The sequence below is a fragment of the Podarcis gaigeae genome (assembly GCF_964106915.1).
Source record: "Podarcis gaigeae genome assembly, chromosome: 4".
NCBI lineage: Eukaryota > Metazoa > Chordata > Lepidosauria > Squamata > Lacertidae > Podarcis > Podarcis gaigeae.
Window position 1 is genome coordinate 39,931,544 of NC_139677.1, and position 20,714 is coordinate 39,952,257.

General features: G+C 39.6%; 1 protein-coding gene across 5 annotated transcripts in view; it reads right to left on the bottom strand.

Moving 5' to 3' along the window:
• MID1 (midline 1) overlaps positions 1 to 20,714 on the bottom strand; it is a 268,171-nt gene that overhangs the window by 17,401 nt on the left and 230,056 nt on the right. For all 5 annotated transcript variants that reach the window (XM_083734368.1, XM_083734369.1, XM_083734367.1 and 2 more), the window contains 2 exons: positions 10,788 to 10,883; positions 812 to 919 (listed from right to left, as the gene is read on the bottom strand). In XM_083734368.1, the coding sequence (XP_083590494.1) occupies positions 812 to 919; positions 10,788 to 10,883 (204 nt within the window). The remainder of the gene's footprint in view (positions 1 to 811; positions 920 to 10,787; positions 10,884 to 20,714) is intronic.

Sequence of the window (20,714 nt, forward strand, 5' to 3'; positions counted from 1 at the left end):
CCTACAGGGCTTTTTATTTTAAGTTAATTGGAATATCTTGACAGCTAAGTGAACCATTTAACCTGCCCCTGACTTTATTTCTTGTCAAAGCCTTTTCCCACACAGGGAGAGTTTATGTTTGACTTCTTCAAGCTACTTTAGCAGTTAAAGATTGAATGGCTTGCACTTAAAAGCAACAGGAATCATGGTCAAACTGATTTCACAGTTAGCTAGGTAACCAATTTAAAGCTTGGGTGAATAACTGATACTTACTTCACACAATGGGCTGACATCAGAAATAGCTGTACTACAGTGATTAAGGAATGGCATTTAACATGAACTCCTTCTACCTTGCAATGCGTTAAAATATTTCGTTGCCTTCTCCCTTCTGTAACATATAACCTGTAATTTTCCACTACTGTTCTCAGATTCTCCTGGTCTTCCCCCATGATTTCCCTTTTGTTTTGATTTATTTTTGTTAGCAAAGTTAATTTTGGTAAACTAAAAACATATCTCCTGCCATCTTGGGGTGGGAAACTTTGCATGCATTTTTAAAACAGTAAGACAGTGTAACAGCAAAATAAAAATTGCACGAGATACTATCAACATTATAGACATCCAGTAGATTTTAAATGGTGACTGAACGTTTGCTTAATGAGTTATGACAGCATAGGCACTTCCTTCTACGAAATGCAGTAGCTGCCAAGGAGTTTTCAAGGGCTTGTGTATATTTTGCAGAATACTAAAACAAGAAGTCAGAGAAGTCACAAAGCATAAAGCATTTATCAAGAATGTTAATCTATTTGAGGACTTCCAAGGTAAAAACTCTTACCTTCCCTTCCTTGATTTTGGTTCCAATAATCTGACGCCTTTGTTGGATTATTTCAATAAGCAGGTCACATTCCTCCATCAGCTTAGTTTCTTGTCGGGACGCATTCACCTATTTTTATAAAAATAATAATTAAAAAATGCATCAGTCTATGATGTAAAACCAAGTCCCATTTTCACTGAACTTTTGTCACATTTTAGACACTTTAATTTTCACAAAGTAACAAACTGAACGACCCATTCTCATTGAAATTAGCAAAAATAAGAATTATAACATTATTTACTTAGTAGCAACCTACAAAGACATGCATGTAAGTTTTGACAGTAGGAACTGGTGGGTTAGGAACATAGAATGGAATATTGATAATTCTCTCTGCACGAAACTAGTTGCATTAATCTTGACACATGCCACTTGTGGATGTGACTCACACGATGGCAGTGACTTAGTAGTGTCTCACCATGACCTCACAAATCGCCATGGGAAGAAGGGCCTGTCAGTTAACTGATAATGAGTCGCATATTATTTCCTCCATATGTCTTCCATGTGGAAGATTTTAGCTAGCTAGTGTGGTGTGACACAACAGCGGACATCCTCAAACATGTCACCACCTGTCGTGGACTGGCTGGGTGCAGAGGAGTGGTGGAAGCGACCAGCTGGGGAACCTTCAAGGGCACAACCAGGGGAAGAAGGCTCAGAGCCAGGGGACTGGTGGTGGGATGACGATGTGTGGCCAGAGGAAGGAGGAGGAGCAGCCTGGGAGGGGGAGGTGTTGGAAGCAGAAGAGGTAACAGGGTTTGGGTGAGCAGGAAGAGGCTGTGGCAGAGGGCAGTCCAGACCCAGAGACAGGAGAGGAGGGGTACCAGGAGACAGGGATGAGGCAGGCTGCGGAAGAAGCTAGGGAGTCTTCCCCTCCTGCTGCGACTAACTCCCCTCCCTCCTGGACTCCTAGATCATGCAGAGAGATGAAGAGGACAGAGCAGTTGTGTGCAGATGCAGTTTGCGACTGCTTAGGAAAGACCCTGGAGAAGAGGAGCTTTACGAAGTGGTGAGAGGTGGGGACCTTCAGTCCTGGCAACAGCCTTGTTGAAGCAAGACCTACTGGGAGACATTTCTACAATCACTGGGCCTGCGCTGGTTTGGTTTCTTGAATAAAAAGTTAACTTCACTGACACCATGTTTTTCTTTGACTGCCGACCTACGCTTGACTCCAGCTCCTGCAATCACCCTTTATGCACATGTGCCCTTATGTTCTCCCAAGAAAACAGCAGGAAAGGACTGCATGTTGGAACACTGTCCCAAATTTCATCAAATGGTGTGATCCAGGAAAACCATGGGGAAATTATGGCACAAAACTCCCACAGTTTTCCCAGATAACAGGGTTGAAAACATTTTTTCTTCTTCCTGGAAGCATGTAACACAGAAATGAGTGTTAAAACTGTTGCTAGTTTTCCAGGAGTGGCTTTTACGTTGTGTGAAAGCACACATAAAAATTATCTGGTAAAGAAGCATTGGGATAATGGACCAATGTGTTGTTTGAATGCTGCCTAACTCTCCTAATCTGCAGCTGCCCCATCTAGCCAGCAGAATCTATCTAATGTTTTTTTCCGCCATGCCACACTAACTTTTCACTATCTTAAAAAAACCTGCACTTTGTCAACTATTCTGACAAGCTGACAACTTCCCACTGAGAAGTAAGGCTGTTTGTAAACATTTTCATGTGATAGCACAGCAGCTCAGCTACTGACAGGTAAGAGAGAGAGAGTGTGTGTGTGTGTGTGTTTTGCTCAGCAATTCCTTAGTATTATGGAAAGGTAATGGGAAATGTGATCCAGTTCTGACATTTACACAGATAAATCTCAAAAACCACTTTGGCTGGAAAGGTAGAGGTCTATGGTCTACTAATTGGCTGCATAATGTGCAACCAAAGCGTTCCTTTTTCAGGGCTCTGGCAATCTCAGGCAGGTCTTATATTAACTGTTTGCAACATTAACCCGCTGCAAAACATAACCTCAAAGGTTGCTCCAGCATAAATACTAGATAAGGATGGCATTGATGTGCTGTTAAGTGAATTGTGTAGTTTTAGGCAAATTTCTCCAGCCTTTTTCTGAATGAAGATAATGAATTTGAACAAACCAACAAAGGAGAATAGATACTATTCTGTAAATCTAAACTTTGTTTGCTAAGACTGGCTTGTTGGTTTTGTTTGTGTTTCAATTATTGGGTTACGGCTGCTTTTCTGTTTCCTTTTTATTTGTAAGGTGCTTTGAGTGACTCCTTTGTGCAGGGGAAAACTGGGGCAAAAAAGATGTCTAAAAGCATAAAGAAATGCATGATTCCCAGAGTATTAGTAAGGAGCTGGAACACACAAACAACACCATGACAAAGGCAAAAGAAACCATTCATTCTTGTTCCATGTGGAATGTATTTTGCTGCTGCTTATAAACATCTCAGTTTAACTAGGGAAAGTAATATGTGGGCATAAACTGAAACTATTATGGTGGACATAGAATCCTTAGCAGATCTTAGAATCGAAGTGTTAGAAGGGACCCCAAGGGTCATCTACTCCAAATGTTTGGCAAATCACAAGCAATTGTCTAAATAGGTACCAATGGCTGAGACGTATCTTTCTAAAATCAACCCGGATGCCCTTGCTGGGGCAGCATTTGGTAGGCGTGTGCTACAGCAAGTCCTACCACCATCAACTGTTGAATTTCTCACTCAGGTTGTAGCTAGCTTTTAGTACACTCCCTGAAAACCAAGTTTTGCAAACCAACAACAAACCTGACTTCAGGCTGTGTTTTGCTGGCAGTAAAGCCACAGTCAAGCTGTTGGGACAGGCTCCACCTGTAACACTAAACCATGGTTTGCCTGTAGCTGTCAAACTGCTGTTGTGTGTGATCTCTTAAAATTCTTAAAGGAAAATGGGAATCTTATGAATAATGGCATTCTGGATTGCAACTCTCCTGTGGCTCTTTTGCATGAGGTTCAATAGAAGACTAGGGACAAAAGAGTTTAAACAGTTATTTTCTTGGCTCCCAACTGCCTGCCCTCCCCACAGCAGCTTGACCTATAAGAAAGAAATGAATTGCTGAACTGCACAGAATGTGAGGTTCTCCTGATATATGTCTATTTGTGTGTGTAAATGCCTAATTTCTGGTTCCAGCTGAATTTACAAACTTATATACAATATCTACACTTGTAATAAAACGTCTCTTATGAGAATCACATAATGGCTTGCTTGTACTAAAACCAAATGAAATACATGCCGCATAATTAATCACACCACAATAATTGGCAAAACACCACACGCTATCTCTTTCTCTCATTAGCTTGGTAGATAAACATTCTGAACTCCCTCATAAGGGCTTAGGCACTCTGTAAAGAGATCACTAATTATCACCACATTGGTATGAACTCTATTTCCTTCAAGCCGTTTTCTTCTGCTTATCTTGCCAAAGATTTAAAAAAACAACAACCTCAATTATGCTAAAGGAAAAGAAGCAAGGCAAATGTTTGCTAATTGTTCATATTAAATACACAAGGGAAATGAAGGAGTTAAAGACACATCTGTATGCAGATGTTTTCATTCTTATTTTATGATATGGTTAGTATGAGAAGGATAATAGATTTTCCATATTACAATAGAAATGCATCAAGAAAAATATATCACAAAAAATAATGAATCAGCCCTGTTTTGAAGCCCCATATGATTATGCTAAAATTGCACAGGCAATATTAGTGCTCTGTTTACCTCTTCATATACAAATTAGATTTGACCAAACATTCTATGTACCTATGCTTTTAAACTCAAATACCTGGCTGGGTCAGGAAGGTAAATAATGTCTCCTTGTGAAATGGGGGTGGGCTCTGTTGGGTTCAAGGAAACAGCACCACTCCTTAAGAAACCTTCCCTGGATTCAGAAAATCTAAGAAATTACTGGCTGGGTGCTAATCTACTCTTTTTTGAAAAGGTTTCTGAGGTCCTTTTGAAAAGGTCATGGCCCGATCCAGGCTTGCGTGAATGAAATTGATTTTCAAAATCCATTCTAACCTGGGCTTAGATCCAATTTTTTTGCACAGAAACTGCCTTGGTCACCCTGTATGACAACCTCTGTTGGAAGAGAGATGGGGGAGTGTGTCCCTGTTAATTCTGCTTGATCTCTCCATGGCTTTTGATACCATTGGCCATGGTATTCTGCTGGTGTGGCTGCTCATGTTGGAATGGCCAGCACCACATTGCAGTGGTTCCAGTCCTTTCTTTGAATGGTTGTATGTGAGCATTATTTTTTGGCCCTGTGGACACATGGGATGAGCCAGGAAGCCAGCTTGGTTGCCACAGAACCATGGAAAGCTCCTGGTTAGCCACTTGCATCAACAAGAAATGGAAATGAACGAAGGCCTTTTGAGCCCTCACCTCCAGTACACCTCTCCTAATCTCAGCTGAGTCCCTGTTACCTTAGTTGTGGCTGGACTCTAAGGGTCATGATAGTTCACTTCAATTTGTGGCTATCTGGTTGTTTACTTTACCATTACCCATGATTAAACTGGTTCAGGGATACCTTGAGGCAACTATAAACTGAAATGGTTATTCATTCTAAGAATTTGGGCTTATGTTACTGTCAAAATTCTAATAATTTCTTATCTTCCTTCAGTTACTTTCTATGAACTTAAATTCAATCTTCTCCCACCCTTTGCTTTTCTCTTAAGAGACTTGTATTGCACTTATAAACATGTGCTGTTTCTCAAACTCTAGATGCTGAAAGAGCAAGACTCTGGCATTTCTGTTTTTAGTTTTAAGGTGAACCTAAATATTAAAACACACTGTTGATTACTTTCTCACACTATACAAAGATCCATCACACATGCTTTGGTACAGTGTGTGCCAAAACAACTTCCAAAGCAACATTCTGAATTTCAAATAATACATGCCAATGATCAGATAATAAAAAGGGATTATTAGTCTATGTTCTGATCAACATGACCTATTAACAGGATTACCATCAAATCCTTCCTGCTGGCTGCTTTCTTTTCTGCTTCTAAACTTGCTTCAGATTCTATTAAATTATTCCCAAATTTCAGTTTGTGAATGAAAAAGTAAAAGCTCTGGCACTGGGCCACATAATGAAAACACAGTGTGCATTATTTTTATTGCAGCGAACAAAGGCTTCTTATTGTTTAATGGAGTCTATTGGGTAGAACCCGGCCAGCATAGTTCTAATTTTTGTTAAACCACAAACAAGAAGTTTTCTAAGCCCATTTCATGGAAAACAGAAGGGAGACATACTTAGCCGTGAAACTTAAAAGAACTCTTTGTTGAAGAAGCTGGAGCCTTTTTAAGTATTGGCATTTTCATTATTTGTAATGAAATACTATTTTTCTAAACTTTTTCCATCTCTATTTCAGTCTCTCACATTCCACTGCTCTTTTGGGATTTTTAATTTGGCTGACAGACAAGAAAGAGAAACCCCAGGTACCTCTAAATGCCACTAACATGCCTGGCTCTGGTAATATTATCCTGATCTGAAGATTTGCCTATCTTGGGGATGCTGTCATAGTGAAGGACAGCTTTATGAACATAAGCGTCCCTCCTTTGTTTTTGTGGGTTTACAGAATTTGGACATAAAATAAACAACCGTTTTTGACCTACACCTTATATACAGAGTCCAGGCTGAAGCAATTTAAATATATATTTCCATTAGAACTGGCACAGCTGAGTTGAAGAAATACATGAAAGGTCTTTCCTGTTCTGTATAATCAAGGGTGGTGGGAGGAAATGACAAAATTCTGTAAGAGCATTCATGGTGTGTGTGTGTGTGTGTGTGTGTTTAATTCAGTGTTAGAAAACATTGGCTGAATTGGAAGCATTTAAATCATCTACAGGAAAATATATTCCCTTCCACTCCTCTCCGCTAATTGTTCCAGATTTTTCCACAGCTGTGTTCTGATTACGTTGCTGTGCAACAGACTGAAACAACTCCATTCTATTGGCTAAATAATACATGCTTTTCATAAAACCCTAAAACGTTTAAAAACAGCCCCCCTCACCATCACAAATGAGGCTCCGCAATGAGAAGGAGGCAGGCTGTTAGCAGCATTCAGTTTTCTACCATTCCTTTGACAAATTATACGGGGAATATCTGAGATGTGAGTCACCTCAGGAACACCCATGTAATAATGAATTCACCCTGATTGTTGTTGCCAGCCTTGAGGGGCAGATAGCTGGCTAACAGATTAAAAAGCAAGGAGGAAATTAGGGCAGAACTACATGCGAAAATAGCAGTCACATTTTGAATTTACCCCTCTGGTGTTTCTTCCCACCCATTAGAAGAGGTCAATGTTGATGGGTGGGGGTGTCAGCAAAGAAATGCGCAGCTTAATGTGCACGATAAACACACAGGAGGATTTGATACCAGGCTGTCCATGCAAATCATCATGTTATAGTTGCATATGCTGAATCTTCACTCAGTGTATGTGTATGAACTGCCACAGATTAACATGTTCACATGGGGTGGTAGGGCTGGGGTACGAGAAACTTAGCCAAGTGCTGGACATGTTTTATTTATGGTTTTCATATATTTCATACTTGGAAGTGTCTTTTTGAAATATATAGTATTCCAAGTCATTCTAAGAGTTATTTTCAGTCTGGCATGCACCATACTTAATGGTATCATCCAGATGATCACTCATGGCTTCTAAATCATGGTTTATAAACCATGTTTTATGAAGCTACAGATGAGCATCATGGCCACACACGCCCTCTCTCTATTGTCTCTATTGAGTAACAAACCAGGATAATAAAACCAAGTTCTGATTTAACTGGTTTGGATAAAACTGGGAACTCTGGCTTAGTGCAAATCAGGTTCTTCATGGTTTGTGAAGCCAGGGATGAATGCCTGAATGTGGCCACTGCTCTTGTTTTGGTATTGAGTCAAATGGCAAAAGGAGCTGTTTTAAAATAAAAATTGTGTTCTGGTTAATGTAGCCTTTTCATTTCATCTGCAAAGAGCTGGTGTGCTTTTTTTAAAAATGGCTTAAATATCACTCGTATAAACGGCCAGAGGTTTCTGTCCTCATAGTAGCACGTAAATAAGGTGAATTTAGCTTCCTATTGTGACTTTAGGAGAATAGGATGAAGTGATATATGAGAGATGCAGCTGTTGTGCCTTGGCAATGGAGAGGAATCTGTAAAATTAAGATCAAAGGGAAGCAACACATCTGCTTACAGTATGGCAGCTGTATCTTTATAATGGAAGAATTGCTGGTTCTAGGATATAATTAAAAGGAAGATTATTTATATTCAGGTCATAAAAGATAAAAATTAAGTCAATGAGAAAAATATTGTTTTTAAAAAACAATAGCCTCACCAGAAATTAGAAAAAGAAAATGGCTACAATCCAGCCCTCAGGCAAGTGCTTTTAAGTCCCACAGATATCAGTAACACTTAAATCAAAGAAGTTCAAATTCTATATGAGCACCAGGATTAACATGTGCACCAGAGATCAATTCTATATGTGCATCAGGATTGATATGATTTTTTAATATTAGTTTAATATCAAGGATGATGTAACTGAAAGCTGTGGCCTTCAGAAATGTGAGCCTCAATGATTCCACAATATCAGCTTTTTCAGAAATGCAGCTCTCTGTGTTCTCTAGAGATGAGCATTTTCAGCTGCTACTAGGCTGCAATAAACATGCAAAAACCTGAACTCCCCACTTTGCAGCCAGGACTTCTTAAATGGTTGGTTACATACAACAAACACTGTTGTCCTTCATAGCAGGCACATATGAGGTTATGCCCTTTGCTGACACATGCTGCAAAGTACTGATCAACTGAACAATGGTTTCCCGCAATATATATTTATTTAGTTTTTACATGTCAGTTATACCAGTCTAATAATAAAATTGCTGGGCCTGGTCCAACACTACTTCTATTTTTAAATTTGCTTGTTTCTGTAGTTGCTCCCGGATGCAAACTTTGCTCTGGGATGCGAGTAGAAGTTGCACACCAGAGACAAATTTTCATTTTGTACATAGGCAGACATCACTAGATGTCACCTATAGTGTATACATATATGAAGTACAGTTGTATCTTGGAAGTCAAACGGAAGTCCGTTCGACTTCCAAAATGTTCGGAAACCAAAATGTGGCTTCTGATTGGCTGCCAAAAGTTCAGGAGCCAAAACATTAGAGAACTAAGCTGTTCGAAAACCAAGGTACGATTGTATTGATAGCAGGATTTCTGTTTCTTATAGGAATTGTAATAAGAGAGAAGGAGCACAGATGGCAAATACAGTGGTACCTCGGGTTACATATGCTTCAGATTACATATACTTCAGGTTACAGACTCCCCTAACCCAGAAATAGTACCTCGTGTTAAGAACTTTGCTTCAGGATGAGAACAGAAATAGTGCGGTTGTGGCGCAGCAGCAGCGGTAGGCCCGATTACCTAAAGTGGTGCTTCAGGTTAAGAACAGTTTCAGGTTAAGAACGGACCTCTGGAACGAATTAAGTACGTAACCAGAGGTACCACTGTAGTTGTGTTTCCCAAATATGGCAACCAGCTCAGTGATTTGAACAGTGGTGAAGTTGTTGGTGAATGTTTACTACACTGAATGCTTACTAAGCTTTTATCGCCAGGGGAATGGCTTGGATCTGATCAAGAACAACCAAATCATTGATCACTGTACTTGTCATTCTGGGGCTGAACTGAGAAACATGAGTTATTATAGTTAAATTGTTCAGTAAGGACTTGGTATTTCCTTCTCTCCCTGACACACAGCTGCAACATTCTGTAGGTCAAGACCATCTGTCTAGTTCTTCAGGTTTATACTTTGAACTTGGCCCATTATTTGTTTCTGAATAGCACATTCTGGACCCTCCAGATTAAATAAACTTTCTCCAAGAACGCACAGATTTCTTATAGTAACCTGACCTTTCTCAAGGTATTCCTGGCTCTCTGACACCAAATGAACCATCAAGGTACTCAAGGGGTCCACACAAAATCAGAAGATATGTGACTCTTTATGAAATACTGCCATAATACAGAACTGGAATGCGACACAACACATGGTAAATATGGAATTCATTTTCCTATTCTTGCGGAGCCCTGTCCACATCAATCCATCTGTTGTAGAACCTTTGTGCACCACCTTCTAGGATACTCAGCTCATGCCAGAATCTGGTGAAGGCCCTGGGGCTGACTCATCATTCTGCATGAACTCTGGTTGGGCTTAGATCAGTGCTTCCCAAACTTGCGTATTCAGCTGTTTTTGAACTGCAATTCCAATCATCCCTGACCACTGGTCCTGCTAGCTAGGGATGATGGGAGTTGTAGTCCAAAATTAGCACAAGTCTGGGAAACCCTAGACTAGATCCTCGTGGTCCCTTCCAACTCTACATTTCTATGATTCCCCTATGGTTTGGCACTGCAGGGCCAAAGCCTGCAATGGTACCTTTCATGCTGTTTGTTGCCTATTATTACTTTTGCCCATATAATACCCCTTTAATAATAAATAAATATTATTTTAGGGATGTACAATCTGCCAGGTTCCTTTTCTTGAATGTATGGGAGGGTGCACTTAGTAGCAAACTTGTGTTTCTCATGTGAAAAGTGTGAATAATAATAATAATAATAATAATAATAATAATAATAATAATAATAATAAAATTATTATTTATACCCCGCCCATCTGGCTGGGTTTCCCCAGCCACTCTGGGCGGCTTCCAAAAATATATATATTAAAATACTGTAATACATCAAACATTAAAAGCTTCCCTAAACATGGTCTCCCCCATGTAAACATGGTTGTGTGGGCTTTTAAAATTAAAATGTTACAGGAAATGTTGCATTTTCCTGATGGCTCTGTAACTAGAATACCAAAATTCTACTAGGTCCAATTCTGTGTAGCATTTTAACATTGAAACTCAACACATAAATGACATATGTAACTAAAACGCACACAAACAAGCAAATACTCACTTCCACGTGTTGGCAAGTTTGAATTAATTTCGCCAAAAGTGTTTCCAGTTCAGTATTTCTCTTGATAAGGTTGGTGAGATTACTTTCCAAGTTTTGCTGTTTAAAAAGAAAAAAGATGAAAAAGAAGAGCGATTTATTATCTTGCACCATTCTTAACTATAATTAAATACAGTACATACATGGAAAAGCATCCAAAATCGCAGAAAATCAGTCTAAAGTTGGGCACTGTTGCACTGTTGGATGTAGCACATAAGTGGACTCAGTTTTAGCCAAGAATGTGTAAAATACTGGGCACCAGACACGGTTAAACTAGGTTACTGACAGAAGGAACACTTCTATTGACTTCAAATTAGTCAAATACGTTGCCCTGTACACAGATGGTAAAAATCTGTGGATAATAAATACATGGAGTGGAGAGTGGGATTCTGCTTGCTGTAGAATTCCAACCTCTGCATTTCAGTTTGACTATCGCTTAGGCATATTCAAGGGACGCGGGTGGCACTGTGGTCTAAACCACAGAGCCTAGGGCTTGCCAGTCAGAAGGTCAGTGGTTTGAAACCCCATGACGGGCTGAGCTCCTGTTGCTCGGTTCCAGCTCCTGCTAACCTAGCAGTTCGAAAGCACGTCAAAGTGCAAGTAGATAAATAGGTACCACTCTGGTGGGAAGGTAAACGGTGTTTCTGTGTGCTGCTCTGGTTTGCCAGAAGTGGCTTAGTCATGCTGGCCACATAACCTTGAAGCTGTACGCCGGCTCCCTCGGCCAATAAAGCGAGATGAGCGGCGCAACCCCAGAGTCGTCCGTGACTGGACCTAACGGTCAGGGGTCCCTTTACCTTTAGGCATAGTCAGGATACAGGCTCTTTGGATCCATGGGATCCAAACCTTGAGACAGCCAGGGCCTATGATGGTATGTAGGGTCTTCCCAGACTCCCAGATGAATGCATGTATAGGTCAGGAGCAGAAATAGTCTGCACAGTTCCACTTGTCTCCCCCCACATGTTCCCTACACATCTGAATCATTAGTAGGCATACACAATGATCCTTATTAGCTTTCACCTGGGCACATGAATGGGTACGTCACTGCTTGCCATTGTAAGGGACCCTGGCACTAGGTGATGAAAGAGCTGCCCGGAGTCAGAGCAGAGAATATTGAGCCAGGTGGACAAATATTCTAGCCTGGTATGACATGGCGGCTTCCCACATCCCTGTTTATTTTATAAATGCCCTTGAGGTAGAGACCTTTGAAAACTTTTATTTTTGAAGTTCACTGGAAAATCTGCTAAAAACGTAATGTGTTTATTATGTTTCCTTAGGAAAGCATAATATCTGCTTATCTGCCAAGGACTGAGGATAATCTAAAGTATTAAATAGATTAAATGCCAAAACCACACAATTAAAAAGACACAACCCACCACAAAAATCATGTTTGATTTACACTTGACTTTTTTAAAGAATGCTTTGTTGATCATTTATTTCACTTATTATATTAAATTCAGATGTTTGCTCAATGTTATCATACTGAAGGTACCATTAACCTTGATATATCGATTCTGCTGATAGCAATTTGTGGTATACATCCTGTTATATCTCATAAAATGGTTTCTTACTCCTCTACATTTAAGTTCTCCTATTCTTCAAGGAACTACATACTCATACATCATAGCATAGGAGCCAACTCCTACTGGCCGAGGGATCTTTGCCCCCCCCCCCCCCGCCATAAAATATTTGAGGGAGCTGGGCCTTCCCAAAACTGATGGTCATTGCCATTCAAATCATGTGATTGATTATGCAAGGCGGTGCTTACCCCCCCAATAATTTAAGCCCCCCCCCCGCATCATAACCCTCTACGCTTTTTATCCTCACAATAAGGGCGAGGTAGGTTAGGCTGAGAGATAATGATTAGTTTACTGGCAACTCTCTGGTCTGGTATTCTAACCATTACATAACACTGACCTTCATTCGATGTTCTTAGTCTAATTCCTTTCAGACATGAAAATAAATGGCTTTGTTGGATTGCTTGGGTGCTGGATTCAGATTTCCCCTTCCCCTTAGAACATGATACTAGAAAACATAAATATCCACCCCAGGGCAATAGTTGTTGCTGTTCTTTATATCTTGCCTTCCCCCCCAAAACCAAGACTTCGGGCGGCTCATGAAAATTAAGCACAATTAAAGTAAAATAAATAAAACACAATTAGCTAAAAACATTAAAAATTTATTAATAAAAAAGCAATTAAACTATCTGTGGAATAATGAATAATGCGGTACTAATTTTAAAAATATTTTTTAAAGATTTAATTTGGATTAATATGACAGCTAGACCACCTTTTTGCAGCATTCCCTTGTTAAATGAAATTATAAGAGGAGGGCTTTTTAAATTCCTAATAAGAAAAAGGATGATACTCATCACGCCCAACATTTTTTCCCTACTGAAAGGAGTTCAGTGTCCTTTCAGTTCAGTGCTGTATCACCGGTAATTTAATCTGTTTCTTTTACTAATGGAATTCCTTTCTCCCAAGCGCCCATTTTCCTAGAATTTTTTTAAAAATTCATTTATGTTCCTCTAGTTCTTTGGCTAGCATTTACTCCTTTTTTGCAGAATAGAATTCTTTTGTTTCTTGCTCCATTTTAGGTATACTCTCTGTGTATTGCACTGTTAGTACTTTTTTCTGTTACCCTTTTGGAGAGAAGATTTGGATTTTCTTTTGACTCATATCAAATAGTACTTGCAACTGAGGTGCTGCTTTGCACTGACATAACTCTTAACCCACAATCTAAAGAAGCAGTGTGTGTGGAAGAAAGCAAGATACGGTCATAAAGTGTTGAAAGGTTTGGCATACTTTTTCTAAAAGTAAATAAATATATCTGTTAGCGCAGTTATTTGATGTCTGCACCACAGCAGGTGTCCAGTGTGTTTTATAATCACTCTGTATATTTTATTAACTGATGATTTGCTTGTCCATTTTTCATAATATGTAAATGTGTGGTTTTGTTTTTGCAAACCACTTTGAGATTTATTTTTTTTACAATCAAACAGTATATGTTATGAAACAAATATGAAATAAATAAATAAAGAATAGTTTTCATTCAATGATTTGTGCACTGATGTGTCAAACAAGTCCACTGTGCCATATCAGCAATGGAGGTGCAGTTAACTGCCTAGTCATGGTTAATTCTGTTGTTAGGTAAAGGTAAAGGGATCCCTGACCATTAGGTCCAGTCGTGACCGACTCTGGGGTTGTGGCGCTCATCTCGCTTTATTGGCCAAGGGAGCCGGCGTACAACTTCCAGGTCATGTGGCCAGCATGACTAAGCCGCTTCTGGCGAACCAGAGCAGTGCACGAAAACGCCGTTGACCTTCCCGCCGGAGCGGTACTTATTTATCTACTTGGACTCTGAGGTGCTTTCGAACTGCTAGGTTGGCAGGAGCAGGGACCGAGCAACGGGAGCTCACCCCGTCGCGGGGATTTGAACTGCCGACCTTCTGATTGGCAAGTCCTAGGCTCTGTGGTTTAACCCACAGTGCCACCTGCTTCCCTCTTAAAGTATGATTTTTAGAATTCTTCACATATAGATTTTGAAATTTTGCTTATTCTTTGTCCATCCCGTTGCTCCCTGCCTCACTCCTAAAGAATTACTTGGAAGAAACCATTTCCTTGGGGAGAAAGAAAGGCATTTATCTTAGTTCTGGAAGAGACTGGGATTATTAGATGCAGAAGTTACCTTCTCTATATTTCTTATCTACTATTTTATTTATTTAATACCTCATCTCTCAATCTGGCAGACCCATGTGGACGCTTACAATCAGATCCACTGTTTCACAGCTGCCAACATCCACTCGGAGGCTATAGCATATATACTACTAAACCTCTGGAACAATTAATAGCAAGCCAAATTTCAGGAAAAAGGATTTTAGGAGTGATGAGAATGGAAATCAGCAACCGTAGATTACTTCCGTTCCTATCTTCAGTTGATATAATGTGAATCAGCCCTGAAGACTTCTGCTTGAGTACTTGTTCACATCTTAACTATCAAAGTCTCCTTCATAATACTCATGTGAAACACCTAGATAAAGAACAGCCAAAATTGCACGGCCTCCACATGCTGTTGGATTACAATACTCATAATCTCTAACCATAGACCAGGGTTTCCCAGACTTGGGTCTCCAGCTGTTCTGCACTACAACTCCCATCATCCCTAGCTAGCCTGACCAGTGGTCAAGGATAATGGGAACTGTAGTCCAAGAACAGCTGGAGATCCAAGTTTGGAAAACCCTGCTACCTGGAGTTCATTGAGTTGTCATCCAAACATATGGAAGGCGTCACATTGGCTACCCCACACTAGATTTTTGAACGATACCTTCCTCAATATGTATATAAAGTTTTGGGCATCATTTATAGATTCTTTGTTTAATCCATTAAGATTAAAATGTTCTGTTGCAGCATCTTCTATTTTTATATGTGAGATTCATAGGACAGAGAAACTAAATTAGGCCCTGCTTCAGAGATAAGAAGGGTGGCTACCAAGGAATAGAGTGACTAGGTGAACAAATGTTTTGTAAAACTTATTATATTTTAATCAAGCCCTTTGACGGTGACTATTGGGCCTGGAGATGTATAATTCTGAAGGATTTTGGCTCTCTCTGTAGTCATTCTTTTACGGAACAGCTATATTTGCAGTGGGTCAATTTAGGCCAAGCCTCAAATGCCTAAAGCTTAATATTAGAGATGCTGAGGGACAATAACACTGTTGATATTGATATGGCTAATAATAGAAGATGCCTTGGCAGTTCAAAGGAAAAACACAGTAAGAAACCATGGAGTGGATTAATTGGCCAGGACTAGTTTTTTAAAATTTAAAATGTAATGCAAAAGAACCTTCAGTCTCAATGCTTTTATCATTTAATGTTTTCTGTTTAAATTAATACATATTCTGTTCTCCTGATTCTATTCTCCTGATTCTACTTACATGTAAAATTCAAGAGTAGCAGAGGAGATGAAGAGATTAAGCCATGAGCAGAACACAGAATTCTTTTCCTGGACGTTTCTAGCATGCTTTATAAGTTCTTTAAAGTTACATTATCTTCATCAAAAAAAGACTGTTTCTGCTTAATGTCTTTCCCCTACCCAAAACAGTTATTTCTCTGATCCTTGACCTCAACAGAGAAAAACCAGACAGCAATTTTGAACTGTCCTCAGGCTTTTTGCCTATTTCATTGGTCCTCTGCCTCCTTAATCACATATACAATTCCCCCATCAGTTAATTCATCCGTAACAAGTAATATACATTCATTATCCTACCCTACACAGTCAGATTCTAACACAGGTTAATACCCACATAACTCAGAGAAGACAAATATGTTGTCCATCTAGAAGAAAAGTGTGAAATCACTACAAATCAATAGGCACAGAGAAAAGTTTTAAATATAATCATTGCTAAAAATTAGCTGTATAGACCGGCCTACATTATTTATGCAACATATAATTAATGCCTTTTAGGTGATGAACGAATTGCCTATGTGGTAGCTAAAATTTAATCACACCGTTTTTAAAGTTTAAGCCATAGTGTGGCATTCCAGGGGCAGTTAAACTGGCACAGGTGTTTGAGGAAGATGCTGGAAGGCTAAACAGATTTTAACAAAGTACTTTTCCTCTACTATTCTTAAAAGCATCAGCAGAATCTAGGAACCATCAGAGCACCTAAAATTTTGTCTGCCTCAACATTGCAATTCATGGATCTGGCAAGTGCCCTGAACAAAAACACTCCATTGGGATGTCTCTGACATGCATGTCACATTTAGGCAACTTCTATCTGACCCCATTGGTACTGACATATTCATTCCTACTGATTTAAATAAATGGGTCTGTTCTAAACTTGACTAATTCTGGATCCAACCTTATAATCTTCCTAAGCTCAGACAGACAATAGGGAATTGAAGTTCCACTTAAAGCCCGATAACACACATATGCTAAGGAAAAAAAGCCCCTGCTTCACTACAAATTAATTGCTGTCCAACTCCAGAAGCCTTATTTGAATGATTATGATATATACAGTGAGACTGCACAATCTGTGATGCTGTAGCCTTTTAGTATGACTTCTCACACTCTCGAAAGCATCCCTTTTTTGTCGATTGGGGAATAAAGACTTAACTATATATACATACAAAGAGGACAGAAAAATTCACTGAGGATAATTTTCCTTTTAATAAAGTGAGGTTATTAATTCACCAAAGTGGGGTTGGGCAGAAAGGAAGAAGTGAAACCTAAGATTCAGCAGCTAAGATTCTCTGAGCCTTCCTCATTGCCACCAAAACAGTGAATGGAGAAAGGAACTGGGATCCCAAGGCACATATCCTTGGATTCAAAGACACATATCCTTGGATTCCACACAGGATCCTTCTGAGGGGGAAGAGGAAAACCCCCATTTTTTGCCTGAAAAAGACCTATCATTCTGAAGCTTCAGAAATACCCTAGGGAGGCTGCCATCATGCCTTGGGAGAGTCAGGGAGGTGGGAATTTCTTTCCTACCAGAGGTGGGGATGGCCACTAACTTAGAGGGCTTAAAAAGAGAACGAAACAAATTCACACAGGATCAGGGAATCAGTGGCAGACCCTCCAAGTGTCCCTATTTTCTAGGGACGTCCCTGATTTAGAGAAGCCGTCCCTGTTTCTGAATTGATTCTGGAATGTTCTGCTTTTCCTCAGTAAACTATTTTCATTGAAGAAATATTGGACGGTATGGAGTTATCCAATCCCTGAGTCGTCTGAGGGCAATCCTGTATAGGGAAGTTTTTAAAATGTTTTATTATGTTTTTATATATGTTGGAAGCTGCCCAGAGTGCTGGGGCAACTCAGTAAGATATGTGGGATATTAATAAAATATATGAGGGGTATTAATAAAATTATCTTTATGGAATGGAACGTCCCTATTTTCATTGAATAAATTTTGGAGGCTATTACCTCCAGTATTATAGGCCACATGACTCTGAATACAAGTTGTGGGAAACAGGTGTGGGACAGAGGGATATTGAACTCTTGTTCTGTTTAAGCATACCTTACAAGCACCTGGCTGGTCTTTGTGAGAACAGAATGCTAGACTAGACGGGACTTCCTATGTTCTTACATTCCCAGAATGCTCTATGTGTTGGCCAAGGAGGCCCAAGATGCACTTTCTTTCCTTCAGCAAACACAATCTAAACCTCACCTTGTGGTCTTAGGTTTAGTGCAAGTATACTCATTCTGTTGTTGAGGAGATATTTCAGCATGATGAGGGAAGGGCACAGCTGCAAGCTTATTAATGGAAGGTTTTGTGGGGTGGCCCCTCTATCCTTACCCCCCCCCCCGGTAGTAAAGACCCTCAATAATCCTGCATAACCTCCAGTGATTCATTCTTTAGTGTTTTCATATAATGCTTCATATAAACAAAGATGGCTATTCATATATATATTTATACATCTATTTATAGGGGGTAATTTGTCACTACCAGCAAATTAAGGAGAAGCAGAATAATTCTGAAGAAATGTCAACTTTGTCCAAAGGCTAATGCAATCTTTGCATTTGGGAGAAGATGTACAAGAATTATCTATTTCCTGAATTGGGGTTCTAACAAAGAGAAGTGGTACCTAACTTCTTTGTAACGTGGGGTGTGTGTGTGAAAGATGCCGATCCAAGTACCTGGGCCCCACATATCCATGGGCCCCACATGTCCATATGTGTCCTGTTTTGCAGGTGAGAATTCTCTATTTGAATATGTCTGGAGTGAAGGAGGAGTGTCCAGTTTGGTTTAAAGATGAATAACTCTCAAAAGGGAGATGAAGAGCTTTGACATTGCCCACCAGCAGTTAGCAAATTAAGCAAGTACATGTTTACTTGTTTACAGTCTTCCGCACAATGGTGAGACATACTGTATTGTAATCATTTGTAAATCTATATATATAAATTAGCAGATGCATATTTTACAGAAATACTGGCTCTCTCTTTTTTGGTGATACATTTCCTCTGCGTAAGTGGCCACACAAGCCTTTCATGCCCTCACATGCTACCACTAAAAACTTAAGATTGCTTCTGATAGCTAAAAAGGCAGTGAGTGTAATTCACTCAATACATGTGCAATATATTCATGGCTGAGGTGGTGTGGGAGGAAAAATACCTCCCAGCAAATGACCTATAGCACTTTCTACCAGCTTCAGTCCTCAACATTAGTCCTGAGGGAAGTTTCACCTGCAGAGTGTCTTAGAAATCCAGCTGTACAGTGATAAAACCATGAATTCTTAAGCGTGCGGCGGTCTGAAGACGCAGGTACTTCAGAAGATTTTTTAACAGCACTAAGGCACAATTATCATCTGGTTCCTTGATACCAAGTGATCAGGAATACCTTAATCTTTTTTTGTTCCTTTTTGTGTGCCTCTCATTATAGCTAGAATTACAAACTGGGGTATTACAAGGCAGTTTGCAATGGAAACTTCACAGAAGTCGGAGTTTAATCAAGCAATCTGCATTTGTATCTGAACCTCTTAACTTCACACATCACTAATGGAAAGGGGCTTTTGCAGAAGCAGGTAAAAAGATTGTTTTCAGAGCCACTGCATTTCTGCAGTCTCTTTGGAAAGCTGGTATATAAAACCATGTGTTTACCCAACTTCAAAAATGGGAGAAAACTCACTCTTAAGTCACTCTATACATAATATTACATACTTGCGATTAAAATACACCAACTTCCCTCATTTCCCTTGGGCCGTACACAAATCAAATAATGTAATATTGTGACAAGCATGAAGAGCAGCCAAGAAAGCCTAAGTAGCATATACTCCAGTGAATTCTGCAAGACAGCTGTGCATGTGCCCCAATATTTATTATTTCCCTTCCTAGTGTTTTTCTGTATTTAATTGTGTTTCTAAAAGAAATATATATCTACATACACATATACTGGAAGGTACTGTGGTTTTGCAGAGAAGGAAAAGGAGTCCTGGTACAAGCCAGCCAGAAGCTATTTTTTTAAAAAAATAATAATTAGTACATTAAAAAAAATATTCAGGTGACTTTTCATGTATTATAAGCACACTACAAATACAGAATGAGCAATGGTAGTACTGGGTTCTGATCCAGTGCTACAGGTTCCAGTGACTACACTATGGAGTTTTCAGCACATATTTACAAAATAAAGACCTTATGTTCATTGGGAAACAGAACAGGGACGTCAGACCTGTGAGACCTATTTTGCTTTGCACTAGAGGTGCGCAATCTGCAAACTGGAGCATAGTCCAAAAGAATTAAATAATTCCAAACCCAGGAATTAGCTTTCAATATCAGAACTGAATGGGGCATGCATTCCTTTCACACAAAAGCCAGTCTTGGTTACCTTCCCCCACATGCCCTGCTTTCTCCATTTCAATTGGGACTCAGAAATCCACGTGGTTCCAATTCAAAGAGCCCAGAGATCTACCATCAGATCCCGATTTATCTGCCTACCTCGTTGTACATGATGCTTATCAATAATCAGTTAAGATTTAGGAATTAGTTGTGTATGAATTGGTTAGATTCCTTCATTCAAAACCAGATACCAATTAGGCAAATAAACTGCATTGTGCAATGAATAAAAATGTTCAAATGGCTTGAAAGAAATGCAGTAGTTCTCTATATTAGGGATAGGGAATCTCAAGATGTTGTTGGGCTCCAACATCCATCAGCACCTGCTGGCATGACCAAGAACCTGCTCCACAGGTGGCTGACCACCTGGAACCACACCTGCATTTTCTTAGGTTCCATGATGAAAGAAAAATGGGATATAAAGGTAAGAAAATAAACAAACATCTGGAGGACCACAGTCCCCCATCCCTACAACACTGAGAACACAGTATTTCCATTTGTTATAAAACACAGTTTGCATGGAAAAGAGATGGAAACTGTAATTTATATTGGTGCATGTGAA